This window comes from Prinia subflava, chromosome 5, assembly GCF_021018805.1.
Source record: "Prinia subflava isolate CZ2003 ecotype Zambia chromosome 5, Cam_Psub_1.2, whole genome shotgun sequence".
NCBI classification, from domain to species: domain Eukaryota; kingdom Metazoa; phylum Chordata; class Aves; order Passeriformes; family Cisticolidae; genus Prinia; species Prinia subflava.
The window spans coordinates 40,790,387-40,817,630 of record NC_086251.1 but is presented as its reverse complement, the minus strand read 5'-3'; the positions used below and the strand labels follow the sequence as shown (position 1 = coordinate 40,817,630).

General features: G+C 47.3%; 3 protein-coding genes across 8 annotated transcripts in view; 1 reads left to right on the top strand and 2 right to left on the bottom strand.

Annotated features, from left to right (window-relative positions):
• The window catches only part of TTLL5 (tubulin tyrosine ligase like 5), a 121,739-nt gene extending 119,904 nt beyond the window's left edge, over positions 1-1,835 (bottom strand). For 3 of the 4 annotated variants that reach the window (XM_063399022.1, XM_063399026.1, XM_063399027.1), the window contains exons 1-2: positions 1,683-1,835; positions 1,043-1,171 (exon numbers count right to left, since the gene is read on the bottom strand). In XM_063399022.1, coding sequence (XP_063255092.1) covers positions 1,043-1,122 — 80 coding nt within the window. In that variant the 5' untranslated portion in view covers positions 1,123-1,171; positions 1,683-1,835. The other variant, XM_063399023.1, reaches the window with a different exon arrangement.
• A 134-nt stretch (positions 1,836-1,969) lies between these two features.
• ERG28 (ergosterol biosynthesis 28 homolog) lies at positions 1,970-4,549 on the top strand. Its single transcript, XM_063399032.1, has 4 exons — positions 1,970-2,229; positions 2,419-2,509; positions 3,753-3,871; positions 4,013-4,549. The coding sequence occupies exons 1-4, from the start codon at positions 2,097-2,099 to the stop codon at positions 4,090-4,092; spliced, it is 423 nt and encodes a 140-aa protein (XP_063255102.1). The 5' UTR covers positions 1,970-2,096; the 3' UTR covers positions 4,093-4,549.
• A 139-nt stretch (positions 4,550-4,688) lies between these two features.
• Positions 4,689-27,244, bottom strand: part of FLVCR2 (FLVCR choline and putative heme transporter 2) — a 35,599-nt gene continuing 13,043 nt past the window's right edge. Inside the window, exons 4-11 of one of the 3 annotated variants that reach the window (XM_063399031.1) lie at positions 21,735-21,802; positions 20,845-20,948; positions 14,078-14,188; positions 13,538-13,643; positions 12,965-13,076; positions 12,501-12,556; positions 10,865-10,962; positions 4,689-6,622 (exon numbers count right to left, since the gene is read on the bottom strand). In XM_063399031.1, the coding sequence (XP_063255101.1) occupies positions 10,909-10,962; positions 12,501-12,556; positions 12,965-13,076; positions 13,538-13,643; positions 14,078-14,188; positions 20,845-20,948; positions 21,735-21,802 (611 nt within the window). In that variant the 3' untranslated portion in view covers positions 4,689-6,622; positions 10,865-10,908. Of the gene's footprint in view, positions 6,623-10,864; positions 10,963-10,985; positions 11,370-12,500; positions 12,557-12,964; positions 13,077-13,537; positions 13,644-14,077; positions 14,189-20,844; positions 20,949-21,734; positions 21,803-27,244 lie in introns of those variants that run through there. The other 2 variants (XM_063399030.1, XM_063399029.1) reach the window with 2 other exon arrangements.

The window sequence follows — 27,244 nt, the reverse complement described above, 5'->3', positions numbered from 1 at the left end:
CACACAAATTAACTTCACAGCACTCCCACCTGCTTCCCTTACCTCTAAAAATAATTTTTAAAAGAAATATACAACTGGGTTGTAGTTAGCTATTCAGAGTGGAAGGGACCCAAGAAACTTCCAGAATTTACACTATGGGCCAGAGCCTTATGTAAGTGGAAAATAAGCTGAGGCAACAGGACAGGAGTTTATACTAAGCCTGTCCTGAGGATTTGCAGCAAGGCTCAATCCTCCAGGTGACAGTCATTCATTCCTAGCATGACCCTTGGTCACTTGATGCAGACAGTTACATTCTAGGCAAAGTTAGTTCTGGACCTTTCCATCCATGAGAATCTAGCAAATCCAAGCCAACCACTTGCTAAGAAACAACATTCCCCAAATGTCTGAAGTCACTGTAGTCTGCAGCTAGGCACACAGCCACAATATGGTCCCAAAAAAACCCTAAAAAGACAACAGTGAAGTAGGTCCAGGTGAAACAAAAGTGCTTCTGCTGTGGGAAAGAATAAGGGAGCAATTCCTTCACAAGCAAAGCTAAAAGAAGTTACTAAACAAAGATAGAACACACTTGTTGTTAGTAAGAAATATGAAGATTAATAGTTGAGTTATCAAAACAAGTTTTATAAAAGTTACATAAAACATATCAATCTACTGTACAGATTTCTAATTTCTGCAGTAGCAAAAGCTAAAAGAAAAACTACAAAAAACACAAAAAACCCAAAAAACCACATATATGCTAAAAAAAGGGACTGATATCATCAAAACACTCCGATTTCAGGAACATGACAGAAAGAAATCCATAAAACTATGGACTTCAGAGCAACCAAAGAAAATCTGCACATCCAACCCTGATGAATGTGGCGGTCTTTTAGGCTGCAAATCTAGGTAGCCTGTCCATAGGCTTGAGGCCCAAATAAATCAACTCCCACTTCATAGGTAGGAGGTTGAGAGGGTAAGGAATGCATCTGTGTTTTCAAACTACTACAGATGCACCAGAAAACACAGGGACATAGAAACAATCCAGAGAGTATTTTTTTCTACTTACTCCAGTCCATCTACAGCATCTTCTTCCTCCTCTGAGGACGAGCCAGTTTCTTCCAGATCTTTTGCCATCCCAGCTGGCATTTCCTCTGGGAGTTTTCATACAGCCAGTCCGAGTTGCAAGAGCAGTTACCTGCAGTAAGGATTAAATGCTGGAATGAACAGCTAAGCAGGACAGCGAGAGGTATCAGGTATCTACCATCTCCTGCCAGTACACATTTCTCAGAGGACTATCAACAAGTCTGTTAAACATCTCTGATCTGTCAAACATCACCTCCGAGGCACGCGAGTGCAGAAAGAAGCATCACCTTCCAGCAGATGATTCCGCACCTGCCCGTGAGAGCCACTCGGGCGCTTACCGGTAACGCGCGTCCCTGCCCCGCCCTGCCTCGCCTGGGGCCGCAGACCCACGCCAGGCCGGCCCGGCCCCAACGGGAAACGCCCGCCAGGACTGCCCCGCCGCCCGAGGACAGCCGGACACCGTAACGCCCCCACCGGCGAGGGAGCGGCTCTCCGCGGCCCGGAGGGGAGCCTACGGCCCGGCCTACTCAGCGGCAGGTCAAGCACGGCGACCTCCGGCGGCCGCAGAAGAAGGAAGAACGGCGAGGAGCGCCTAAGGCGGCGGGTCCCCGTGCCAGCCGTACCTGCTCCCGCACGACCAGGCCGCGTCGGGCCGGGCGCACAAGGCAGCCCCAGCCCCTCCCGCCGCTTCCCCGTTACTACAACAACCGACGGGCGGCGGCTCCGCCCCGGCGCGCAGCCGCCCCCGCCGCCTCACTGCGCAGGCGTGCTTGACTCCGCCCCCTGCCGGCGCTCCCGCCTACTCCCGCGAGGTGGGCGGGGACGGCAGCGGGCCCGCCTCCCGCGCGACGAGGGATCCGATTGGCGAGAGGAGGTTACGTCACGTGGCGCGCGCATGGAGCGGCGCGCCGCGGCCAATCGGAGCGCTGGGCGGTGGCTGGCGCGGCCGCGGCTCCGGTGCCGCCGCGGGAGCGCCGCCGGTAACGGGCGGGGATTCATCCTGGGCCTGGCGGGCGCGGTTCGAGCCGGCCGAGAGGATGAGCCGGTTCCTGAACGTGCTGCGCAGCTGGCTGGTGATGGTGTCGGTCATCGCCGCCGGGAATACCCTGCAGAGCTTTCGCGATCACGGCTTCCTCTCAGAGAAGCTGTACACCGCCAGCCCCGGCCTCGGTAAGGGCCGCGCCGGCCGTCCTGGCGCCTGGAAGGCGCCCACCGGCCGTGGGCCCTGGGCTCCCCTCGGGGTCCCGCCTCTGGGGCCCGGGAGCTGCCTACTGCCCCGGCATGCGCCTCCACGGCGGGACTGGGGGTGGCAGGCAGGGCCGTGCGCGGTCTCCATGTGCTCCCTCCTTGTTCACGCAGTGAATGGGCTCCAGGCTCGGACCTTCGGCGTCTGGACCCTGTTGTCATCAGTGATCCGCTGCCTCTGCGCAATCGACATCCGTAACAGGACGTATGTAAAGCAGCACCCGACAACTCCATTGGTTTGCTTGCTAGACACAGCCTGAGCTTAGGGGGCGGCACAGAGAAGGTGGGGAATCAAAAGCTGTTCCTGAACTTTCTATAGTGATGACAGCATTCCATGAAGAAGCTCAAATAGCGGTGTGGGATTTGTATGATAGCTGCTCCCCCCTTCTTCCTCTGTGGGGACAGCCTGCGCATTTGATTTCTAATCTTAGCTCAGTCAGAAACTGGTAGATCTGAGAACCTCTTAGTGTTACCAATTTCTGAGCTCCAGCTTGGAAAGCATTTTCTGAATGGCGTTACTGCTCTCTTAATTAAGCAATTGCTAATGCTGTGGTGTGACTGATGCTCAGTACTTCTTTTACTATGACAGCTCAGCTAAAAACTGGGACAGTTTAGGTGCCCCATTACAGTGGTCTTAATCGGTTACTTTCTTTCCTACACCACCTGGGGCTGACAACAAGGCCTGAGGGGCAGCCTGATGTCGAGTGGGAGACACACCAATTCTCCCTGTGCTAATAGTTTCTGAGAGGGGTTTCCAAGCAAGCTGATCTGAGGTCTGTGCTAGACAAAGCCTTTATTGGAGGTTGCTAGAACACTTTTGTGTCACTGCTTCCCTCAGCCCCACAGCAGAAGTTCCTGTTCACCTGGCAGTATGTGCTTGGATTGCCTAGGCTTATCTGAGGTAGGGAGGTGCAGGGACTAAACGATATGTTTTTAGGGGGTGGTGGCAATGCCAGTTATCAAGAATCAGTTGTTTCTTTGAGGAATTTTATCTTGCATCTCTTAAACCTGCTATCTTTTTCAACAGCTGTGGCCTATAGAGGGTAGCAGAGCACAGGTGGGAAGACATTGGGTGATGCAGCCTGAAGTCAGCCAAGTCCTGTCACCCTAGTTCTCTGCTCATCCAGTTTTCACCTTCTTTTTATGTGTGCACATAGTTACCATTTCACTGGTGCCCTACTCATGCTCTCCCCTCTTCACCCTTCTTCAGGCCAGATAATGCCTGTGACTTTCAATGCACCATTAAACATGCTGCCCCAGTCTCCTCTCAGTTATTGCCCAGGGAGATTTTGCACCTCACTAGGCAAGGGACAAAGTCCCCTCTGTGCTGCCAGGGAGAGCAGATGGGGCAGCATGTAGGTTTGCCTTTTTTTCCACTCAGCCATATTCATGCCCATAGTATGATATGATATGATACGATAACCTGCTTTTTTTCTGCTCTTCAACAGCCTCTATCACATCACGCTCTTTACCTTCTTTTTGGCCCTTGCTCACTTCCTCTCTGAGGTCTTCATATACCACACTGCAGCCTTGACAATTGGAATTATGGCACCCCTCATGGTAGCAAGTAAGTAGAGCTCTGCATTCTCCTTGGAGCTATGCCATCCCAGCAAAACTCCCCATGCAGCCATGGGCTGAGGGGATGGCAGCAGGGCCTCATCTCTTGTCCAGCGTTTTCTACACAACTCATCCTGTATCTCTATCACAGGTTTCTCTATTATGGGGATGTTGATTGGGCTGCAGTACCTGGAGGTAGAAGCGCTATCACAAAACAAGAAGAAAAACTGAAGCTTAGGGCTTTTATAGGTCAGTGTCATCTTCTACCTTCACTGCCAGACTTCCACGAAAGCTCAGCTGAACTTCTCCAGGACACCAGTCCCACTGGTGGGTCAGTGTTGGACTCTGTCAATCACTGTCGTTACCAAGTTGTTTTTGTCTTGTCCAGGCAACATTTTAACTGAATGATGTCAAAGACCAAGTCCCAAACTCCCAAAGAGGAGTTTGTATCAAAGCTTATGGGAGGCAGTTGGTGACTGATTCCTTGGGTAGTAGGCAAAGTCTCTGGCAAGCCCAGAGCATTAAGGACTTCTCTCCTGGTGTACTTGTGGGGACAAGGTGCAGAACCATCCAGGATTTGCTGAATGCTTTGGACCAGAAAGAACAGGTGCTACCCCTGGCACTGTTGTGTAACTTGCATGTGTGTGTTCCCCAGGGGCCATTTCTAATAAATGGCAAGAAACTGCAATGGGCTGTGTTTGTCTTTCTGCTGCACAGCAGTGGGTAGAAGATCAGAGCCAACAGCAGCTTCCACTGTATGCTGCAGAATGCATCACCTCTCTTTACAGCTAACCTGCCCTGACTCCTTGCCACAAAATTCCAGGTCTGACTGCTCTCATAACACACATGAGGAGAGAGGGCTGTTGATGCTCTCTCTTCTGCAGGACGCTGGTGACAGCAAATTCGAACTATGCATCTGTGAGCGAGGACTGAGCTTCCTGTGGAGCAAGTTATAACTAGAGAAGATGGGGAAAACAGGATCAGGCTCCTTAGATGTAGAGAAAATGCCCAAAACAGTGGGCAGCACACAGAATGCAAAAAAAACCCAGCAGGAACTCCTAGCTGGGAAAACAATTCACATGCAGAAGAGAAAGGAAACAAAGGGAGGAAAAGAACACATCAGTAGCACTGGGCAGAAAAATGATTTTTCCATTCTGCAGAACATTTCAGACTATTAAATGAGCCACTTGTAGACTGTTTTCAACCATTTAATATGACTGTGTCAGGTTTAATTAATTGTACACTTCAAATGTTTATATTTTACATTGAAATTTCTATGAAAATCATTCTAAAACCCCATCCTCAATCTCAAACTATCAAAGATAGGACTTCAGTCATAGAATATGCTGAACTGCAAGGAATTTATCAGGCTCATAGTCCAACTTCTGGGCCTGCACAGGCCCCCTAAGAATCACACTATGTGCCTGGGAGTGTTGTCTAAGCACTTACTGAAGTCAGACAGGCTGTATCAAAATGTAATGTATCAAAAAGTTAAAATTCCACTAAAAAATGTTTTGTCAAAAATAGTTCATCAGAGAGGAGCATTTTTAACCATTCCACTCAGTACAGCTTTTGTCCCCTGCCGCAAATAATACATAAGTAACTGAATGATTTAAGATGTATAAGGACACTTGATGTCACCAGCAGGGGTGGGATGCTGGAAAGGATGGAGAAGTGATAAAAGGATCTACAGTTGTGTTTAGAAGATAAACAGCATAGAGATGGGCAGTGTCTATAAGACACAAATGCTGGTAAGTGGGCACCTTCTCCTGAAGGTTCTCTATTATGAAGTGGGAGGTGCTTCCACACTGGAGCAAAGCTGGATTCCCATCATACCCCTCCCTGTGGCTGTGAAAAGCAACACAGCCTTGGCTGCTATTGTCAGTATAACACTTCACAAAAGTTTATATGTAAGGTTGAAACATGCAAAAGGCACTTCTTTGTTAAGGAGGAAGACACAGTCCTCAGCGCAGGGAAATTGTGACGTGACTCACTTTTGTTGCTAATGTAGTGATGAGCAAGATTTAGGCTGCAGAACTAGTCTTTGCCTCGAGCTAGGAGGCGGCATATTGATATCTCTTAATTACTCCTAATATGGAGGAATGTCAGGGCAACCCCAGTGAATTCTGAGCAGAAGTTTATCCAGATTAAGAGTGCTTCATCTAGGAAAGCCAAATAAAGAAGAGCTGGCAGCAGATGGTGAACTGCTTTGCACTTGCTGGTAATGTACTGAGGCCTCTACTACTACCTGTGCAACACAGAACATCATGGGAACCAAGGCAGAGCAATCCCTTTTCCCTAGAGCCAGCACTTCCAGGGCTGCTCACAGAGTAAGTGTGGTCCAGCTTCTGCCTTTCATGTCACAGCCACAAGCAAGGTGCCACCATCATGCTCAGGGTTAGCATGGTACTGTCACTTTTCTCTCAGCACATGTGCTTTTTCCAAGCATACATGGTAGGAACTGGGGGGACACAGCAAATTTTCCCAACTTCTCCCAAACACCGAAACAGCAAGATGCAAAGATAAAACTGACAAAAGCAACACCCCGCTTGTTTTGCTCTTTCACACTCTCCACAAGCAGTTCACAGGGCTCCTGTCCTGAGGCTGCCCTGCTCCCATGGGGTGCATGTCACAGGAGGATGGTGCAGGTAGAAAAAATGGGAATCGGGGGGACTGTATCTCCCAGCTTTGCCAGCCCTTCATTTCACAGCCGTGATTCCTCAAGGAATATGGGATTAGTGCAGGCTTCTGGCAATACTTTCTGCAAGTCAGAGAAAAACAATATGGTTAGGACCCTGGCTGGCCAGACCCAGGCTTCAGAGACATCAACTGGGCAGAGCCTGGGTAATTCATAGCTCCCTGCTAGTGCGGAAATCCCCAAAGAAGAATCACCGTCCTCAGAGACTGCTGCTGGTTCCCTCTTCTTTCTCTAGCCACTCTAACTGCCCAAGCAAGGGGCACTGGGGCAGCAGGGCAGTGCAACATCTGACTGTTCAAGCTACTTGCTGTAGTCCTCAGACCATTACTAATTCAGTGTGGGGCTGATACCACCAAAGGTGCCAGACCCACAGTCAGCTCACCAACATTTCACTGGGACACAAGCTCAGCCTCAAAGCATGAAGTTGCAGGGCCAGTTCCCTGGCCAAGGGAAGGTGCTGGGAACTCCTTCATGCCATGAGGCAGCATAGTGTCTGTGCAAACACCAGAGAGAAATTGCTTTCTTTACATCCTCAGGAGGCTCAGCACAACCACGAGTTCCCCTGTGTTCTTACTCCAGCATATCTGAGATCTCTTCCACTCCCAGACACATTGCTTATCTTGCTTATCTTCGAGTCTTTTCATCCCCAACCACACTGCCCATTGAAGTGCTCGCACCCTCTGTCCTGCTTCTTCCCTTTCCCCAGCTTGGATTTATGGCTGAGATAATCCACAGAGCGATGCCTTCTTCAAAGGTCACTGCTTATACCTTAAAGAGATGTAAGAAATAAGAGGCAAACATACAAAAGTATTTTTCTCCATAAATCCTGTAGAAAAAATAGCCTAATTTCTTGAAACCTTAAGACGGAGGGAGCTTTTCCCAGGGGAAAAGCAAGGAAAATGGAGACTGCTGCCCAATTACCACTCTATCCTCAGCTTCATGGAACAGTCTAACTATTGCAATTCCAGTTCAGCTTTCCTGGGTGGAGTTTGACAAGCTCAGCTTCTGAGCCTTTCTGGGGTGTGTTAATTAGGATTAATCTTGAGACTTCTTCTTCCCCTAGTGGATTTCTGATACCTCTCAGGTTCTGATTCTGCTTACAGGGAGACAGCCCAGCTGTCACCAATGCAGAAGACAGCACACAGATTTGTAAGGGTGAATGTGGAGTTTCCTGCAGCCTGGGCTCTGAGGTTACTCACTGTAGGACAAGACTGACATCTGAGGCAGAAATCAGAGGTGCACAGGAAAGAGGTTCATATCCCCAGTGTAGTTCAAGACAAATCCAGGCAGCATGGAAGCAAGAGATATGAAACAATCTCATTTTGAGTAGACTCTTACGTAATCTGTAGGTGAAAAGGTTTTACAGAATTCAGCAGCAATATCCCAAAGCAAAGGAGTGGGATAAGGAAAGCTTCAAAGATGTCTGAAAGCAAAAGCCAGGAAGTGCAAAGAGGGAACTTCAATAAGCAGGAAGGGTAGGACTGTTCATGAAGTAGTGCCAGAGGTAGAATAAGGGGAAATCTGCATTTAGACTTTGGAAACTCCAGCAGAATGCAGCATGGAAGCACTCAAGCAACTCAGAACAGGGTCCCCAAGCATCTCTGGGGTCTCAGCACCAGTCATCTGCTGTGGAGCTACAGAAGCAGAGATTTAGATCAGTCTGCAGGGCTCCACCACCTTGGGAAAGGAAGGCTGTTCTCACTGCTGTGAGTCGCAGTACTGGAAAAGGGCATACAGATGGCCTGCCTATGGCTTTGGGACAGGAGAAGGCTGCTTCCCACACAGTAAACACAGAATAGGAGTAAGGAAGTTTGGGAAGCAGAGAATGGGTACACGTTGTTTGTGCCTACTACACAAAATTCCAGCATTTTTTTACTGGCAGTATTTCACTAGAGGCTAAGCATGGTACAACTTCCAACAGAATCCAGTGAGCTATTGAGGGTGCACACTTGTCCTAAACAAACTATGGAAGATCAGCAAAGATGCTTTTTCTTAATGCAGAGAGACAATACAAAAAGGTTTGCATGGATGCTGAAAATCACAAGCAAATGAGCATAAGCAGTACACAGCATATTCATGAGTATAATGTGTTTGCTGAATCAACTGACACTACTATGAAATCTTAAGGCAAAACACTGGAATGACTTCAGATGCATTTACAGCAAAAGCAGCACACAAAGAGCCTCATTATCATGTAAAACAGGCATTTGATCCAAGTGTCCTGAGATATAGAAAGCTAACCCAGCTAGAGCTCTGGGAACTGAGGCAGACAAAAGTGGGGAGGATTGTTGGGACCACACTAGACAGCTTAATTAACAGAGGACAAGGTGTACACAATGCCATTAGGCTAATTTAATCCACTAACTGCAACATTTGTTTAATTATAACCACAGCAGATGAGGGCACCAATAGAAGACAAACTGCTACACAGCCAATGGTACAGTGCTTCAGTGGAAAGTGAGATCTGTGCAATTCCACAGCTCTGCATGCTCTGCAAGCTCACAACTGACTCTTGTCAAGGTTTCCCCTTGCAACAACCACAGAATTGTTTAGGCTGGAAAAGACCCTTAAGATCACCGAGTCCAACTACAAACCCAGCCCTGCCAAGTCCACCACTAAACCATGTCCCTAAAACCCACATCTACATGTCTTATAAACATCACCTCCTGGGATGGTGACTCTAACATTTCCCTAAGCAGCCTGTTGCAATGCTTGACAACCTTTTCAGTGAAGAAATTTTCCTAATACCCAATCTAAATCTCCTAATACCCAATCTAACGGTGCAACTTGAGGTTGTTTCTTCAAGTTTCCTGTCACTTGTTACTTGGGAGAGGAGACTGACCCCCAGCTCACCATGACCTGCTTTCAGGTGGTTGTAGAGAGCAAAAAGGTCTCCCTTGGGCCTCCTTGTCTCCAGGCTAAACAACCCCAGCTCCTTCAGGTGCTCCTCATAGGACTTGTGCTCCAGACCCTTCACCATTGCCCTTCTCTGGATATACTCCAGCACCTCAATGTCCTTGTAATGAGGGGCCCAAAACTGGACACAGGACTCAAGGTGCAGCCTCACCGAGTACAGGGAGACAATCCCTGCCCTAGTCCTGCTGGCCACACTATTTCTGACATAAGCCATGGTGCCACTGGCCCTCTTGGCTACCTGGGCACACGCTGGCTCGTGTTCAGTGGCTGCTGACCAGGACCCCCAGGTCTTCTTCCAGTGAGCCACTTTGCAGCCGCTCTTCTCCAAGCCTGTAGCACTGCCTGGGCTTGTTGTGACCTAACTGTAGGACCCAGCATGCGGCCTTGTTGAACCTCATAAAATTACCTCAGCTCATGGATCCAGCCTATCCAGGTCCCTCTGCAGAGTCTTCCAATCCTCCAACAATACTCCTGCCCAACTTGGTTTTTGGTTTGCCAACTAAGGGTGGACTTGATCCTCTCATGCAGATCATCAACAAAGATATTAAACAGGACAGTCCCCAATTCTGAGCCTTGGGGTACACCACTGGTGACCTGATGTCAGCTGGATGTAACTCCATTTACCATCACTCTTTCCCTGCCCACGGGACTCTTCCTCATACTTCCATCAAAGCAAGGCTGGTTTTCCCAATCAACTCACTCTGCTTCTGCCTGTTAGTCCTGCTGGCTGTGGCACTAAATGATACACACAATCTATTACACCTTGAAAAGCAAAGGGTAGCATGGATAACTTAGCAGACCAGCCTGTCAGTGTTAAGCAGAGGACAGTAAGTAGTAAAGCATACCACCCCAAGCAACAGCTGAGAAAATGCAAAATACCACTGAGATTCACAGATCAACAAGCACAGAGCTTTACAATTTTCAGGCATTCTTATACCGCAAGGCACCAAAACAATGACTCTGTTCTTGCTACATGTTTTTAAATTTCTCTCTTGAAGTGGGCCATGCACCCAAACAAAGCCAATTCTTTAAAGGGTACCTAGTATCACCTCCAGCCAAGAATCTGGACTGTAAAAATAGTATCAGAGAAGTGGTTCCAAATGTCTGCACCTCCTCTCCCTAACAAATTACTGACATTTCACTCTATTTGCTCCAGTGCCAGGCTTTGCTTTGCTGTACCTAGCTGAATCCCAACATCTCTGTCTGGCATGAGTCTGGAGGGATCTCCACTCTGTTTTTGGAGGCTATCTCGTCTTTCCTCTCAACTGAGAAGACCAGAAAGATTCTTGATACTCTACAGCAATTGCAATCACCCCAGAAATGCCATTGGCTTGGTGCCTGTGCTACCCTACGAGTGTTCAGAGAAGCAGATTAGTGCAATTCTCCTACCTTGGTGTGTTTAAGCTAGTGAGCAGGAGTGGGAATTGATGGGGTTAGTTACAAGCTACAGTCCCATAATCCATGATCTGATTGCTGCCTTGGAGTCTCTGTAACGATAGTCACAAGTCACTGTGCCAGAAAATATGGAGGCAAGTAGGAAAAGAAATGGAAGCGGAGCAAAATAATAAAGGGAAACAGGCCATAGAAGAAACCAGAAAATCACCCAAGAATGTGTAAGCAGCTGTGCCACATAGAAAAGCTCCAGTACCTGACTTTGTCAGAGCTCTCCACAAAGGCAGCAGACAATGCCCAAGCCCAGCTGATCCCCTGGCCAACACATCCATCTTAGTGCAGAGCACCAGATTCAGCCTACCTTCAGTCAGTCCAGCGCCTGCGGTTGGTTGTTAAGTTTGAGAATACTCAGGTGAGCTCAGCCATGTGGAGGACACATTTGGGGGTGTGGTGGGGTGTGCAACATGACTTCCTCAGAGCATGTCTCCTCAGAGGGAAGGTGCTGCCAGTGAAATTTTTGACTGACTGAGACCTGTTATCTTATACACATCCTTCTAGTTCTTACTACTGTCAGTTCTGAAGACTTTTAGGATTATAAAAATGACATTGCACCACCTTTGCTCTGGTGGCAGTGATCTTCCCCATGCAGCAGCAAACTCTTACAATAGTATTTAGAATGAAAAAGATTTATACTAAAAATGGCTTACGAAAAAATGTACAATTCATCTGATGAGAGAAATGTCTGACAAAGGGAAAGGATCTTACTACTAGAAGGCATCACCTTCACTGCCAAAGGTCCCCAGGCCCCATCCTGGGCCTTCCACATACATGTAATGAATTTAACTCACAGTGCCACTGCCTTCTGAATAGAGCTTACTCAAGACACCAGAGAACTGATATTTTCACACTTTGCTAGTCATGGTTGCTGATGGTTGCCTGAATGCTGAGTGGATATCTCTGCTAGCATCCTACAAGAGGAGCCCAGAGCAATACAGAAAATAGCCTCGAGCAACCAGTCCCCTCCCTTTCCCTGCAGGGAGAGCTTCTTACAGCATCCACTGCAATTGGTTCACCAGAGGCTTTCTCCCAAGTGCAAACAGCTGCATTTATTGCACAGCATGCCACAGGGACATCACATGCCAAGCACTGGTGTGCAAGTATGAATTAGCAGCCTTGTCAGCAGCACTATGCAAAGTGTGAGCACCCAGGTTCCTCACTTAGGCTTTGTCACCTTAGCTTGCTCCAGTCACATGAACTGAACCCCACTTGGCAGCTGATGGCAAGGAGTAAGAGGAATAACCTGCCAGCCTAGGGGCCTAGAATAATAGTTACCTCTAAAAAAGCAAAGCACTGAAGGCCTCAATACGTTGTCAAGGGAGAGAAGTGAGCCCAGCCCTGCCCTATATCTGGCTCTGCAGAACCCCAGAGGACCAGAGCCTACAGACTCTGCATGACACTAACAGTAAGCAAACAGAGGCCTCAGCAGCTGGCAGAGCTGGGATTACATCCAGCTTGAAACTGTCAACAAGGAGCTTCCCCACAAACCACCCCCTTTCCTAGAAAGGAGAGAGGTTGGGTGTTGTCCTGAGCTAATAGCAGGGGCACAGCAGTGATTGAGGGGGAGTTTACTCACTGTCTGTTCACTTTCCAAATTGGCCTGTTGTCTTCGGAGATCAGCCTTAATGAATGCTGGAAGAGAGGGAAGGAGAGAGGTGTGAAGGCAGTCAAGTCACCATGCAGTGCCCAAGTCAATATCCCCAGGACTCAAAGGAGCAGCACAAGCCCCAGAAGAGACAGAAACACATTACAATGAGCAAGAGAAACCACACTCCTGGACAAGGCTGAGAACGCTTCTGAAACAGGCAAGATAGAGATTGTCAATTGCAGCATGTAGAAGGTGCAACTTGGAGATCCTATCTAAAAAAGCTTTGGCTCTTCTTTGTAAAGCAGACCAGATGCTTAAAGAGGAACAGCATTGCTATGGGACTGGTGTGCGGGTTCTGCCCTGTCCTGCAGGCACTGCACACAAAAGTCTTCAATTAATGTGCCAAGCCCAAAGCGAAGGTGGAGCAGAAGAACACTGACAATTTTAATTACCTGTCATAACGGTCCCCAGGAACAGGATGGAACAAAGCAAGAGGTTTCCTGCCTTTGTCCCAAAGCGATCCATGATTTGCCCTTGGCCAATGGTGAAGGCAATACCAAAAATCTACAAACAAAGGTAATGTCAAGCTCTACTGTTATTATAAAGTAGCCTGAACTCTTTCCAATCTTTACCAAATTATCAGAGCATACAGGCCAAACAGTTGGCCTAGTGAGACTAAAGTTTGGTTATAAACACATCCAAAGGCACCTCCTTACAGCTAATGGAATGACAGATAACCCCGACAGCTGGAATCTCATCTCTCACTGGAGACAAGCCAGGACTAGGAGCTATGTTGGAAAAGCCAAGGATGACTGGCACCCTGAAGTATTTTCTTAAAGAGAAACAGAATGAGTGCCACTACAGAAATGCCATGAGGAACGTCATTCAAAATGCCAAGTCCCAGGGTGCTTAGATCTGCAGCACATTACACCAATAATGGACAAGAAATAGGACTCAAGGCTTGGAACTACAATTAATTCTTTTTGCCTAAAAGGAGGCAAGCAAAGGGAAGACAGCATACCTACCTGTGCTGAGACATTAAGGAGCCCTGATGATGTTCCTTCTGATTCTGGGTATGTCAACTCTGCAGCAAACTCAAAGCCCAGGGGGAGGTATCCTGTCATGAAAAACCTGTAATGAAGTACACAGAAAGGAAGACTCAGCAACTGCCAGAAGGAAGACTGAAGAGGTACAGTATAGACCATAACTCTAAAAGGCAACACCCTCAGCACAGTCAAATAGCCATGCCAGCTCACATGCTTTTTATTCTTGTCCACTGATCATCTATGGGCCTGTGGGTACCACTTGCTTTCCAAAGGCTTCCACTTGATTAGCTGGAACAATTAAGGTGGCTGCAGCTGAGCAGGGTCACAATAATGTCCCTGATTCTAATGAGACACATACAAGTGAGAGATGGGAAGGGCAAATAATTTTGTCCTTAAACCATGCAGGAGGCATTCAGATGCTATGGCTCTCCACAGTACCCCCCACAGCAGGAGTTCTGCCTCCCTGCTCATCCACTAGCATTTCACATGCTGAGGAAAGCAGCCTGCACATGAACTTACCCCAGTAACCCAGCAGTCACAAAGACCACCCAGAGGTGGCCCAGGCTCAGAGTGAAGGTATAGACTATCATTCCCACCAGAGACATGATATAGACAACTAGTGTTGTTTGCCTGCAAGAAAAAGCAATCAGGGTCTTAGTTAATCCAGTCCTCCTCCTTTCTGCCCTCAGATCTTAATATAGCTTGTAGCACATGCATAATAAAAACAAATTTAAAAGTTGCACACTCTCTTGACACTCATACCCAGACAGAGGAACTGGACTGACAGAGAGCATGGAAGGGCCTGCACACAGAACAGCACAGCAGAAGAAAGATCCCACCACAGGCTGACAGGTGCCTGGTCATAGATGGTACATGCCACTTGAGGGGAAGAACAAGTGCCAGTTAAAGAGATCATTAATCTTTCTTGGGCATCCTCTGTACTGTAGTGAGTTGAATATGCTTACTTATAAGCAGGAGCCAAGGAGATCAAGCACTCTCAAGCAGGAACATAAAGGAAAGAGGTGCCAACATTGCTAGAGCCTTGCACCTGTAATTTTCAGTGCTGTCTGAAACAGCTGTCATTGCTGCTCCTTTCTGTTGTTTAAACTACCTGCTGTATTTGGAGAGGTGACGTGCAAGCCAGATTGCCCTCACAGCCTCAGCCTCAAGCCATGTGAGCATTTAGCAGGGATAGTGCTAGTTCCACAGCCAACAGCAGCTGAGCCACAAGCACTTGTCTCTGTGCAGAGAAGACAAAGACACCCTGTGCTCAGGGAGTATGCCAGTCAGATCCTGGCAACAGCCAAACCTGCAGCCAGGCCACGCAAGGATCATCAGTGGACTTAATACTGCGAGACACAGGCAGCAGCCCAGGCCAGCTTTTACAGCAACATTTAGCAATTGTCATCCTTGACTACACACTAAGAAAACCCTTCCCACACTAGGAAAAAAACAAGGCTCTTTCTAGTACAAGAGGCAGCAGTAGGTCTACACAGTACATAGTTTTTGAGGAGGGAAAGGAGGGAAAGGTAAATACTTCACCTGACTGAAATTCCACCAGGATTTTGAAAGCAGAACAGTTACCAGAGTTGATAAAATCTTTTGATCATTGTCTTTCAGGAAGAAGTTACATGTATTGCCACAAGTACCTACTTGTGTACTTTCTCCCAAATTTAAGTCTTAATCCATTAAAGAATGTGTTTGATGTCAGTTCCTTGAATTCTACTGAAGAAACTAAATCTCGAACTATTTTCACTTTTCCTTTTTAATGCAAATGATCACTGTCAAAAATCCAACACAAGCAGGCAATTAAGTATTACAATGTGTAAGAAAATGTTTCTAGTACACTGAATTACTACAGATACAGACTGTTCCAGCTAAAGTTCTGTCCTCCCTCACTGCTGAACGACTGCAGTCAGTGGGGCTCATGCCCATATGTCAATTCTTATCCAAATACAGGCCTGAGAAGCTAATTTCAGGCTTCAGCTATTGATCCCTACTTACAAGACTCACCAGGTTCATTTAATATATTGAAAGGCTAAACAACATGCTGTGGCGAGTAATTTTGTTGTGTATCAAAGGAGTAGTTGAATCCCTTAACCTCCAGTGCTGTAGCATTTGTAGAGTATGTTCCTTCCAAAGTTTTCACTGAGGGAAAAATTCATCTGTGAAGGCAGCATAAAGAGACTGCTTACTTCTGTTATAATCCATTGCAGAGAGCTGCTACATAGTTGGCAGAACCTGGAGGCTGCAGAAGAAGAGATGAAAGACTGACTGAACAGAGAGCAGTCCCAGAGAGTGAAAGAGATGCAAGTAAAAGCCTTTTTCTGTTCAATACAGGTTTCTCAGGTATGTCCCATGAGTTCTTACGCCTCCCATGCCTTGACAGGCAGCCATGGAGGAAAGAGATGATTAGGAAAGGAGCTCAGAGCAAGAATTACAGTTCTATACTTGGGCTACATGAACAAAGTTTGAACGGGGTGCTTCTTTCATAAACAGAAGTCTCCAAACTACACAGCAGTCAGTGCTAAAATACTATACAGGCCTCCAAGAGGTGGCTGCAGACCTTGGAAGTTTAGTCACTGCCAGCAGGTAGACTCAGCCCATGGACAGTTTTATAATTTTTTTCTCACCACAGCCAGTTTTGGGCTCAGTGCAGAGGTGTCAGGACAGTCACACAAAATCTCACTCAGTTTTCTTGGTTTATGGTTCAAGTATTCCAAATGATTTGTATCTTACTCAGAGTCATGACAGTGGCCAAGTGTTGCACTTCACCCTCCTCTCCCTGCAAACGTGAAGAATGAGATAGTGACCAGATGTGGTCAAGACTTTGTTTCACATTGATGCTATGTCATTAGTCAAGCTGCAAGAGAAGAGTTCCCAGAACATACTGTGCCCTATAGAGAACCAGAGCAGGCAGACTGAAAGCTGCAGGCAAACTCTTGAAGGTGTTCTTCACTGAAACTGCAGAACTATGCAGAGGACATAATGGAGAAAACTGATCCTGCCATGGGTACCTCATCTAGCAAGTTTTCCTCACTGACCTCCCTAAATCATTAGGCTGCAGAAAGACAAAATTAATCAACAGACCTTTGTGAAAGAACAAGACCACAGGTCTGAGTGTTGTGCAACCACAGACCAGGAAGCACCATGAAGCCATGAGCTGCTGCCTGCTCACCACAGCCCCTCACAGGATTTGAACAGACAGCACGGAATGCAAATCTCACAGCAGGAAACAACCTTAAGCACACAAGCAGACTATTCCTAAACCACACTTCAGCAAAACCCTGCTCCCCCAAGCATACCACTGATGAGAAGAAAAGGAGATTTAGTGCTCAGTGGTCTAAGAAAGATGCAAAACTTCGAAGAGGGTTAACTGAGATACTGGTTGACACTGGTGCATAGGGAAACAAAAAACCCTGGGGAAAGACACAGACTGTTCTCAGGAAGTGGCCTTTGACACCCTGTTCACCAAAGGACAAGAATGTTCTGTGGCCCTAGGGGCACCAGGGCATGGAAAATGCCCAGTTTTAGCTTATTAAGCCTCTTATCAGAGCCATAAATCTCATGGAAGTGAGAAAAGCACGAAGGAGGAGAAGCAGATTCACAGAGCGCATCAGCCCTGCATTCCGGTGTTTTTAGCAACCTACTCCCATGACGGCTGTACAGGGACTGACAATTTTCATTGTATGGAACAGGGAGCAGAGACTGTCTACTTAACAGGCTGATTAGTGCAGTGAGTACAGGCTGGAAGTTAGGCATCCTGCCACATTACCTTAGAAAAACTGAGGTTAACCCAACCCTGTGCTCTGGGGTGTGGAAAGGAAGCCTGCTGCACTCATGTGGAAGCACTGCTACAAAGGCACCAGTGCCAAGTCTCTGTGGCACAGCCAGAGAGAGATCTGTGAAGGACCTGACATATTTGTCACTTAGATGAACCTAACCAGCCCTGACATTCATCTGCCCTCCCAGTCACATTCCCAAACCTTTTGAAGAGACAGATTAAAGAGCTCACACAAGGGACTGTGAGAAAAAAGAGACCTTGGGGAAAAAAGCCAGACAGGGCCAGAACCAGCAGGGAACAGGGCTGAAATGAAGAACACACCTCCTGCTGTTTGGTCAGCTCCAGAAGAAGCCTCAGAGTAAGGAATGGGTATGGCCTGGCCCAGCCTCGTCTCACAAGGTCACTTGGATGAAGAAAGCAAAAGTGACAGGACAAGACTCACAGGGGATTGCAGCTGCAAAAACACTAGAGTCAAGCAACATCTGAGGCAACAAATGAACAAGCTGGGAGCGGGAGGTGGGATGAGGGGCACAGCCACATACAACAATTTTAGCTGCTCACAGGGATGTTGTGTGCAGCTCCAGCATGCTCTGCTGTACAGACGAGGATGCCAGATGGCCTCCACAGGCTTTCCCATGAGGACAGCACATTCCAGGCTGCACACAAGCCTGAACAAAGGCCTTGTTCCTATGCTCCCAGAAGATCTCATAGCTGACGACATGGAGGTGTCAGCTGGAGAAAGAGATGAACTGGAGAAGATTGCTTTGGTTTTCACCATGCCCTTATTCTTTGGCATTCAGTTTTATATCACTTTCTTCCTGTATAAAGGTCAGAAGAAAGGACAGTGTTGGTAAATTATTTATATAAGACATATGACAGGGTGAAGACACATCCACTACACAAGGAGTAACCTTGTGTAAAAAGGACTACAATAAGAAGGCTCAAATTGCAGGTCAGGCTAGGCTGAGAGAGCACTCAACTTTCAGTAGAAGAGGCCCAAGTGCCCCATCCTCCACTATCACTTCTCCCTCCCCAAAATTTTTGTACTTTCTATCTGTACAGACCTAAAACACCACTTGGGGCCTTCTGCCTAGTCAATGGAGAGAGAGAGAGACGGATATTTCTGACATCTTGCCTTATAGAGATACAGCAGTGAAAGTGGAGAGTGCTGACTGCAACCAGCTTGACCTGAGGCCATGTGAACACTGCACTTAAAAGAAAAGCATAGCCAAACAGAAATGATGATTCATTCAGTCCCCAAACACCTTCTTCTAAGCCAGACTACCCTACAAATAACAATACAGCCAGCGGTCTCCAGGTGTCACGAACCTCATCTGTCCTCTGAGCCAGGAACTTGATGTCAAAACTTTAAGGGTCTTCTCCTGATTCTATGGTTCAAAGAGATGGGCTGTTCTCAACAACCCATACCACCAAAGACAACCCCAGTTCTTGCACTGCTCTCTTGTCACTACATAACTCATGTATTTATTTGAATGGACCAAATTTGCACCTGCTATTCCAAACACAAGAACAGTGCAGAGGCTACTGCAGGGACTTGCCTGCCAAATAAAAGCAAGAGTGCAAGGCCATTTGGTGCCCAAGCATGACAGATGGGGAAAGCCTGACTTAGCACAGCCTCACCCTTTCAAGGAACTGCTGATGGTACAGTAAAGATCAAACATGCACGTAGAGCTCTGCAATTCCTTCTGTTATTAACCTTCCCCTGCTCCCCTCAATCACAGCTGGATGCCATTCATTTGCTCCATCTCTCTCCAAGCTGACTAAAAAAAAAGACTTGATATCTTTCCTTCCTGATTTTCATGTGCTTACCATTTTATTCTTGATACTATGTCAGCAACAGAGGGAAGGGGGAGGGTACCCACCTAGAACATCTGGCATCTTGACAGCTTTTTTAAATAGACTTTTAAATGGGGCTAAATAAAGACTATGTAGCACTCAGAAAAAAAATGTGCTAGTTTCACAGAAATCCATTTTGTAGGCTGTAATGAAGGACAAATTCTTAGCAGGGTTTTTCCTCACCTAAGGCTGAAACTATCTCCCAATAGTTCCAGGGGTCTGTAGGATAAACTCCATGGATGACATAGTCCTGTTTTTCTGCATGGTTAGCCAGCTCTGCCTACCTATGTGATTCCTCCAAGGAAGGAGGGGACATGGAACAAAGACAGGATTTGTGGTTTTTCCTCTCTCTCCCACTCTACCAAATTTCAAGTCCCAGCTCTGCACGGTGAGTCACAAAGCTCTTCAAGCCTTCATATTGCAACCTAACCTCACTTACAGAGAACCAGGAAGATCATCCAGTCTAGCAGTGCCAGCTGAGGTTACCTCACCCCTAGCCCTGGGCTGGAAAGAGACGAGTCACATTGCATGGTTAGCAGTGCAGTTGTAACAATTGTATTTCTATTTCCCAGGGCTCCCATATGAGAACTACTCAGTGCCACACAACCATCTAGACACATGACCTGCCAGTCCTAGGAGTCCTCACCTACCGTTCTTTCTTATTAAAGAAGCCAATTTTCTATTTCTGATCCCTGTACTTTACAGGAAACTAAGGCCAGAGGCCACTTCAGAAGTTGCAAAGCTCACAGCTAGCCAGACTAATCTAAGCTGTCTACAATGAGAATGTGCATTTCTGGCCGAAGATATGAGGTAGGATAATGGCAGTAGGACTCTCCCAGATGAAAAGCTGCTGCAAGGAATAAAACTCTGAAATTGCTTGTAAGTCATTACCAGCACATTACCAGTAAAGCCCCCTCTCACTCAACCTGCTCAGGCAACAGGTTATAGCACAGCTCTCAAAGCCAGCAGAGAAACCAAAAAGCTGGTTGGAGCCCCGTATAAGACACAAGAGTCTCTCTGTATCCCCCAGGATATCCTACAGAGAGATATGTTTCAGTGAGATCCACATTCCTGAGGACTGGGAACTGTAGGACAAAGACTCTTAAGTGCCCCTTTGCAAATGGCAAGGTATGCTGGCCAGATCTGCCTTCCCAACTCACTGGGCAACAAACACAGAATCATCCACCCGTAACCCCAATAACCCTTATGTCTGCCCTAAATACAGCAACACGCCATCAACACAATGCCTCTGGGCACTGGATTCAATGTGCTTTTCATTACACTGGACAAAAATTCACAGAGGCTGGTTTGTAAGGGCTGAGAAATGGTCTGGTACAGTCTTGATTCTGCTTGTGCCAAGAACTCTCTCATCCCTGACGAAGCAGTTACTGGGCCATCTCATCTTCTCTGTACGCCTCCCTAGGGATCACCGACACCAGACCTTTATGGGCCCAGTGCCAGCTAATGCACAACTCCAAACTTCACTTCAGACTAACTGGGTTATGAAGAACCCTATTTTTTCCCTACAAATCCTCACAATGATTCAGTCTCTAGACTGCCAGCTTGCAATTGCAAAGGGTTGCTCCTTGCACAGTATGGAGGAAGAGCACAGTCACCAGGGGACAGAGGCAAACAAGGGACTTACTTGTAGGTTTTGGTTTTGTCCAACCAGATGCCGGAGATCAGAGCCCCAACCATCCCCGACAGTATAATGGTGAGTCCGATCCTGCCAGCATTCACCTCCTCCCCCTGTGGTGAGACACATACACACTCACACAAATGCAGGAGCTAACTCAGATCCAGCAAAAAGCAAAGTGCAGAAAACCCAGAGAGGAAGAGACACCAAAGTAAGTCTTCATACATGTTTTCTGCTGGTAACACACTAACCAGAACTAGCCTTTGCAAGAACACTTCTGGGCCCACTTTCTGAGCCAGTGCTTTCTGGTCCATGAAAAAAAAGTGATCTGGCAATTGTGTCTGAGCCAGCCCTGAGAAAAAGGTGTGCACTGGCCAGTGTGAGCAGATACTCTCAGAGGAGTTAGCATAAACTCTATGAAGCTTGCTGTTAGGATCTGGACCAGATTGACTAGGAAATACTGAGACTCACTATAGGGCAGCACAGAAAGGAGCTCTGGGGCATGCAGCACCAGCAGTAAGCCGTACAAGAGCTCAGGTACTGAGGCACCCCACCCTTCTGCCACCAGAGCATGCACATGGGCAGCCTCCTGGGACAGATGTCCCAGTATAAATCACAGTCAGAAACAAGGAGAGGAAATTGCTGGAAGATTTTCTCAGAAGTAAATGCTTTCATTTAAGGTGCAAAGGAGCCATCTTTTCTAGAGCTCACCAGCTTTTGCATGGGGTGGTGTAAAGGAAAAAAGGAACAGCCAAGTTCAACAAGCCAAAAAGGAATAGTCTTGTGCTAGAGCCAGCCAGGATTGCTGTGACACTGCCTTTCTCACAGACTCTCCTTTGGCAGCCAGTGCTGGACAACAGCAAGCATCAGAGAGGGCCATGAGGGTTGGATGCACTTACTTTGTAGTGAAGGATCACCATGCGGTTCAGCAGAGTGGACAGGGAGTAGAAACAACCTACATTCAGACCTGAGAAGGGGATAAAAATGCAGCACATTCAGAGCCTGCTACTCTCCTCCTGGGTTGTGAAAGGGTAGAAATGCAGAGAGAGAAATCTTTGGGACTATCAGTCCAGAACAAGGCTGCAGAGTCTCAGGAGAGTGAGCCAGACTGGACAGACATAGGTTACTGAAAGAAATGCAGACCACTATCCAGGCCTCAGCATGCAGGGGAAGAACCCTGCAGTTTCAGGACAGTTCTTACCTAAGCAGCTAGAAAAAGGACTGTGCTTATTTCTGGTACTGAAAGGTCTTGCAATTCCTTCACAGTCTCAACCTTCTCTCACAGCCAGATCCATCTTTAGCACTGCAATTTTCTCCTCTGCCCCCAGCCAAGTCAGAATACTAGAAAAGCATCTGCCTCAGCATCACACCTTGAACAAGGACCTGAGATTCAATTAACAACAGTGTCATTGACCTGTGTGTTTTCCTTCCAGAGAAGAGCCTGTCAGCATTCTCTCTGCTGACAGCCAGTAAGTAACATCCTCTCCAAGCCAAGAAATGCCAGAAGACAAGTAGGAGCAGAGCTGATTGGTGAAGCACAAACAGCACTACCCTCAGGCACCTGGAGAGTTTGTCTGCATGGGAAAACTCTTGCATTTTAAAAGATATCACTAAGGCCTGAAAAAAAACCCCGTGAAAGTAATTGTATTTCTGAAAGAGAACTTACATCAACTGTTACAAGGATTAACCACCTGGTGAAGATTTCTCAGTATCACCCAAGGTGAGAATGAAACTTTTAGGGTGATACTGGTCAATCCCTATTCAGACACTGCTCCATCGTACATGCAGCTCTTGTTGGTTAAATGCCTTCTCAAAAGGGCAGAAAACCCAACAGCTTTGTTCAGCAGGCAAGAACATGTGCACTGGACCAGTGGTACTGCAACGGCTACACTCTCACCTTGGGTGATACTGAGAAACCCTCCCCAGGTGGATGAGGTCTGTAACAGTCAGCAGAACTTTCTTCTCAGAAAGTCATTTACATTTGCAGTTGGTTTCTCTTCAAGGCTTCAGTGATTCTGATGGGTGGAGGGAAAGGGACAGATTTCACCACTGCAGCTCACACATCTATAAGCTCCAAAAGGAGGCATGGGTTTAAAAACAGATTTTCAGGCACAGATGCCTAACATCCTGACAAAACAGATACATGTCAAGTTCCGCTTTCCTACTTTTCCTCTCTAAGCCTCAGCTAAAAGCAGAAACTAACACAGGATACAGAAGTGCAGTCTAGCAGGCAGAGCTTTGACAGAGGGAACAAAGCCCTGAGCCCTCCTAACCCTGAAGTCCCCTAGCTCCCCATAAGTACTCAGCAATCCTGCACCTAGCCCAGTCTTCCACTGAACACTGAATACCTGTTGCAGTACACAGCACTGTGAGGGGCCACAAGATTGGCAGCTGGAAGGTGCATCACACCTCCTTCACATACCATGTCTGACAACATTACAATGACTGTGAGCATGGTGAGGCACTGGATCAGGCTGCCTAAAGGTACAGATGAAAGTCATTAAGGCCAGGCCGGACTGGGTTGAGTGACCAGGTCTAGAGGAAAGTGTCCCTGCATGCAGCATGGAAGTTAGAACTAGATGGTCTTTAAAAACCCTTCTAACCCAAACCACTCTATGATTAAGCAAAATTCACTCCACAGCTGTATGGCACAGGCAGCAGATGAAGATGCAAGTGATCCCAAATATTGCTTGTGACAATGCTTTCCACTTCAAAATCATATGTCAGAAGGTTATAGGAGAGGCTAGTATGTTGAGTTACACGCTCATTAGGCAGAAGAATCTACCCAACCCTTACCAAGACTTACTCAGGAAGGCTGGAAACTCCAGCAAGGCCAGCAGCCAAGGATGGGGGAGACCAACTGCAGATCTCACAGCAAGGAGGCGCCCTGCAGCCTTGAAAGCTGCCTCTTTGCAACACCTGGCTATGGCAAAACAGCTCACACACCCTATATCATCTTCATCCTATCTCCACTCTGGAGCACCCTACTCATTTGGTGACACCACAAGCTGCAATGCAAGGACATGGGAGTATGGCAGATCAGCACAGTCCTTCTGGTTCTTCACTTCAAAGCTGGACATAAACATTAACCGCTCATTTATGCACCGTTATTTCTCATCCAGCCAAGAGGACAGCCAGAGCAGCATGTGAAGACAGTCACATGCTGCTCTGGTACCTAATGCTGTCAGTAAACCAGCTTTACAGGAGCTCTGTGATCCATGTGATTTCCAAGACAGAGAAGGGCCCCTGCTCCCAAGCTGCACAGAAAGTAAGAGCTGGCAGCAACACTTGGCACCAGAGACAGGCAAAACATTCTAAGAATCGAGACAATGTGTCAAATTTGCATATGTGAGGGCTGAGAAAAGTTGTGGGCACTTCATATGTCACAGTTGCTCAGTGAAGCTTCTCTGAGAATTATAGCTGTTTGAACGTCCATAAAACAGGATATGGTTGTTTCCAACGGGAAAGTGGCCATTTGCCCACCCAGATGGGGGAAACCGTAACCAGTAGCTGGGAGCAGGACGTCTGAAGGTCCAGCACCACCTGATTCTTTAGCTAGTTATTATGGTTTGTAACGTAGAATAACTTTTTTGATATCTCAGTGTCTCCTCTATTTTATAGAGGCCAGAACAGGGAAGTTGATTGCCTACAGCTCCAAAAGGAGCCCTTAAAAAGTCTCAGACTAGAACCCAGGTCTTCCACAGGTAGGCAGCCTATTACCTACATGCCAGACTCTTGGTCTCTCTCTTGTTCACCCTTGTAATCTCTCCAATAATGGTTCCTTACCCAGTTCTCACTGCCCCATCACCATTCCAAATGCTGATGCTTTAAGACTGTCTCATGACTTCCACTGTACCAGCCTTTCCCAGAATTTCCCACCCTTTTCCTGCCTACTGCCTTCCACTAGAAACATGCTCTCCAATACAAAGTCCAACCCCATTGACTTGGAATTCCTTAATGTTCATTCCATGTTATGCCTGTTTTATGGAAGCAATGTCAGCAGCCTTGGGGAAAAGGTTCCCTGAGGGCTTTCCTGAAAAACAGTTCACTAGCACTGACATAGCAGCAGTGACACCACTGTTTCCAGCACTGTGAGTCTTGCCACAAGAAAAGAATCATTGCCTGCTGGTAATACCAAGACCTTAGAGGTCTGCAAACCTGTTCTCACCTGGAATTGTAGAAGGATCCCCATTCTTTCTACAGCCAGGAGAGATGAACAAGCAGCAGGTTTGCCCCTCTCTCCCCTGACACATGCTATTCTAACACAAAAGCCAACAGGCTGCACATATCTTTATGTTAGGTAGGCAGAATGACTTAGTTGCACTCATGTGGCTGCAGATGTCTTACATCTTGGCCAACGTAACTTTTGACATGAGTAGGAAAAACTGTCACCATTTTAAACCCAGACAAGCTAAAAAAAAAAGTGTTTCATAGCATAGTTCTCTCTCTGAGTAACAGTCACCACTCAAGTCAAACTGGAGATTAGCATGAGACGGACAGAATAAATGCACAGAGCAGCAGCAAGAGAAAATTAATTATGAGCCACTGAACACACTGTTTGCGACTGACAGAAAAGAATTATCCCAGGAGGGTCAGATTCTTAACATGCTCTAACTGAGAGCCCTCCTCTTGGATTTGTTTATGCCTATGCTGGGGGCTGAGGGTTTTTTTTTTCCTTTCCTTTTCTTTAAGTCTTACCGATGGGTTTTTTCCCATTGTTTTGCTAAGCAGCACTAATGGCTGGGTGCTTGAGACAGCCGGGAGGGGAAACTCTTTCACTTACTGAAGCCTTCCGATGGTGATGGTGTAGCTGCTGCTTAGGAAAAGAACTCATTTTACTGCTGCAAAAGCCCAGCTTGGTCCTGTTTTTATTCTCGTGTGGAGTGAGCCTCTGCTCCTGGGAGCAAACGCTGAACTGGGATCTTGTTATCCCCTACCTCACTAAAAGGGGGGCCTGTCACCGCGCTGGGAGCAGGGCCGCTGTTGTCCCGCCCCCTTGCTGTTCCTTCAGCACTGCTCTGAGTATTTTCGCTGCTCTGTAGCCCACACCTCCTGCCTGCCAAGACCTCCTGCGTCTTCAGCCTCCGCTCCAGGGTTTCTGGTGCGTCTTTGCCGTCTCCTCCCATCTGGGACAAAGCCGCCATCACCGCGTGCTCCCCGAGCCCGCGCCACAGCGCCCCCTGCAGCCGCGGGGGATGATCGCACCGGCCCTGCCCGCCGGGAGCCCGCAGCGCCCCTGTCGGCCGGGAGCGGAACTGCACCCACGGGGAACGGGTCTGTACAGGGTCGGGGAGGCTGTTACCGGGGTCCTGGTTCTGTTTATTATTAAAGCTGTAGTTGTTGTTTGTTTGTCTTATTATACATACTAGTAAAGAACTGTTATTCCTATCCCCATACCTCTGTCTGAGAGCCCTTTAATTTTATAAATTATAATAATTTGGAGGGAGGGGATTTGAATTCTCTGTTCCAAGGGAGGCCCTGCCCCTCCCTAGCAGACACCTGTCTTTCAAACCAAGACAGCGTATTAGAGCGAATGCTTCCCCCTTTCTTTTTCCTGAAGGGTAAATATGAACTGAGCAGATGATACAATCCAACTTTAGACAGTCTGCCTGACAGGTTTTTGTGTCTTCAGTTTCTGAGAGTGCATTATGTCCTACAGGGGAAAAAAAAAAAAAAGCCAAACCCAACGGCAATGCAAACCAGGAGAGTTTAAGAGCAATCTGAGAGGGGCATTTCTAGAAGTCTACTGCACTGAGAAGGAAGGGAACAGAGATTCCAACAACTCAAAAGACCATTAGCATCCTCAGCAAGTACAAAAGCCACCATCTGACTCTCTCCAACCTCTTTCAGATGCAATTGCTGGCAGAACGTGCAGAACTTTCAGCAATGTTTAACTGTCTCCCCGAGAAGTCTCCATATCAGCCTGGTAGGAAAAGTGAAGACAAACCTACCCACAGACTAGCTGGCTACAGTATACCTTATTATGCAGCCAGGCACAGACCACAATGGTTTTTCTGCTATTAACAAAAACACTTTTCCATATGCCAATTCAGCATCAGGGAATAGATTCAGCACATCACACTGCCCTCAAACAGACAGACCGAGACTGCTGATGAGAAGGAAGCAGCAAATTCAGCATGTAAGGACAGATGGCATAAGATGTTCTCCAGTCCTTTTTTCCAGTTGCCTCAGAGAAACTGCCTAGGAAGCTGACAAAGTCTGCATGTCTGCATACTCCACATGACCTCTACAGAGATGTCTGCAGTCATACTCATATCCTTGCCTTTGGAAATAACTTTCACTCAGTTCTGTGACTTGCACTCAGACGCGTCTCTGTATTTCTTACGTAAACACTTAGATCATGATGCAATTAACTAAATGACTAGGAAAAGAGAACAAATAAGGAAAT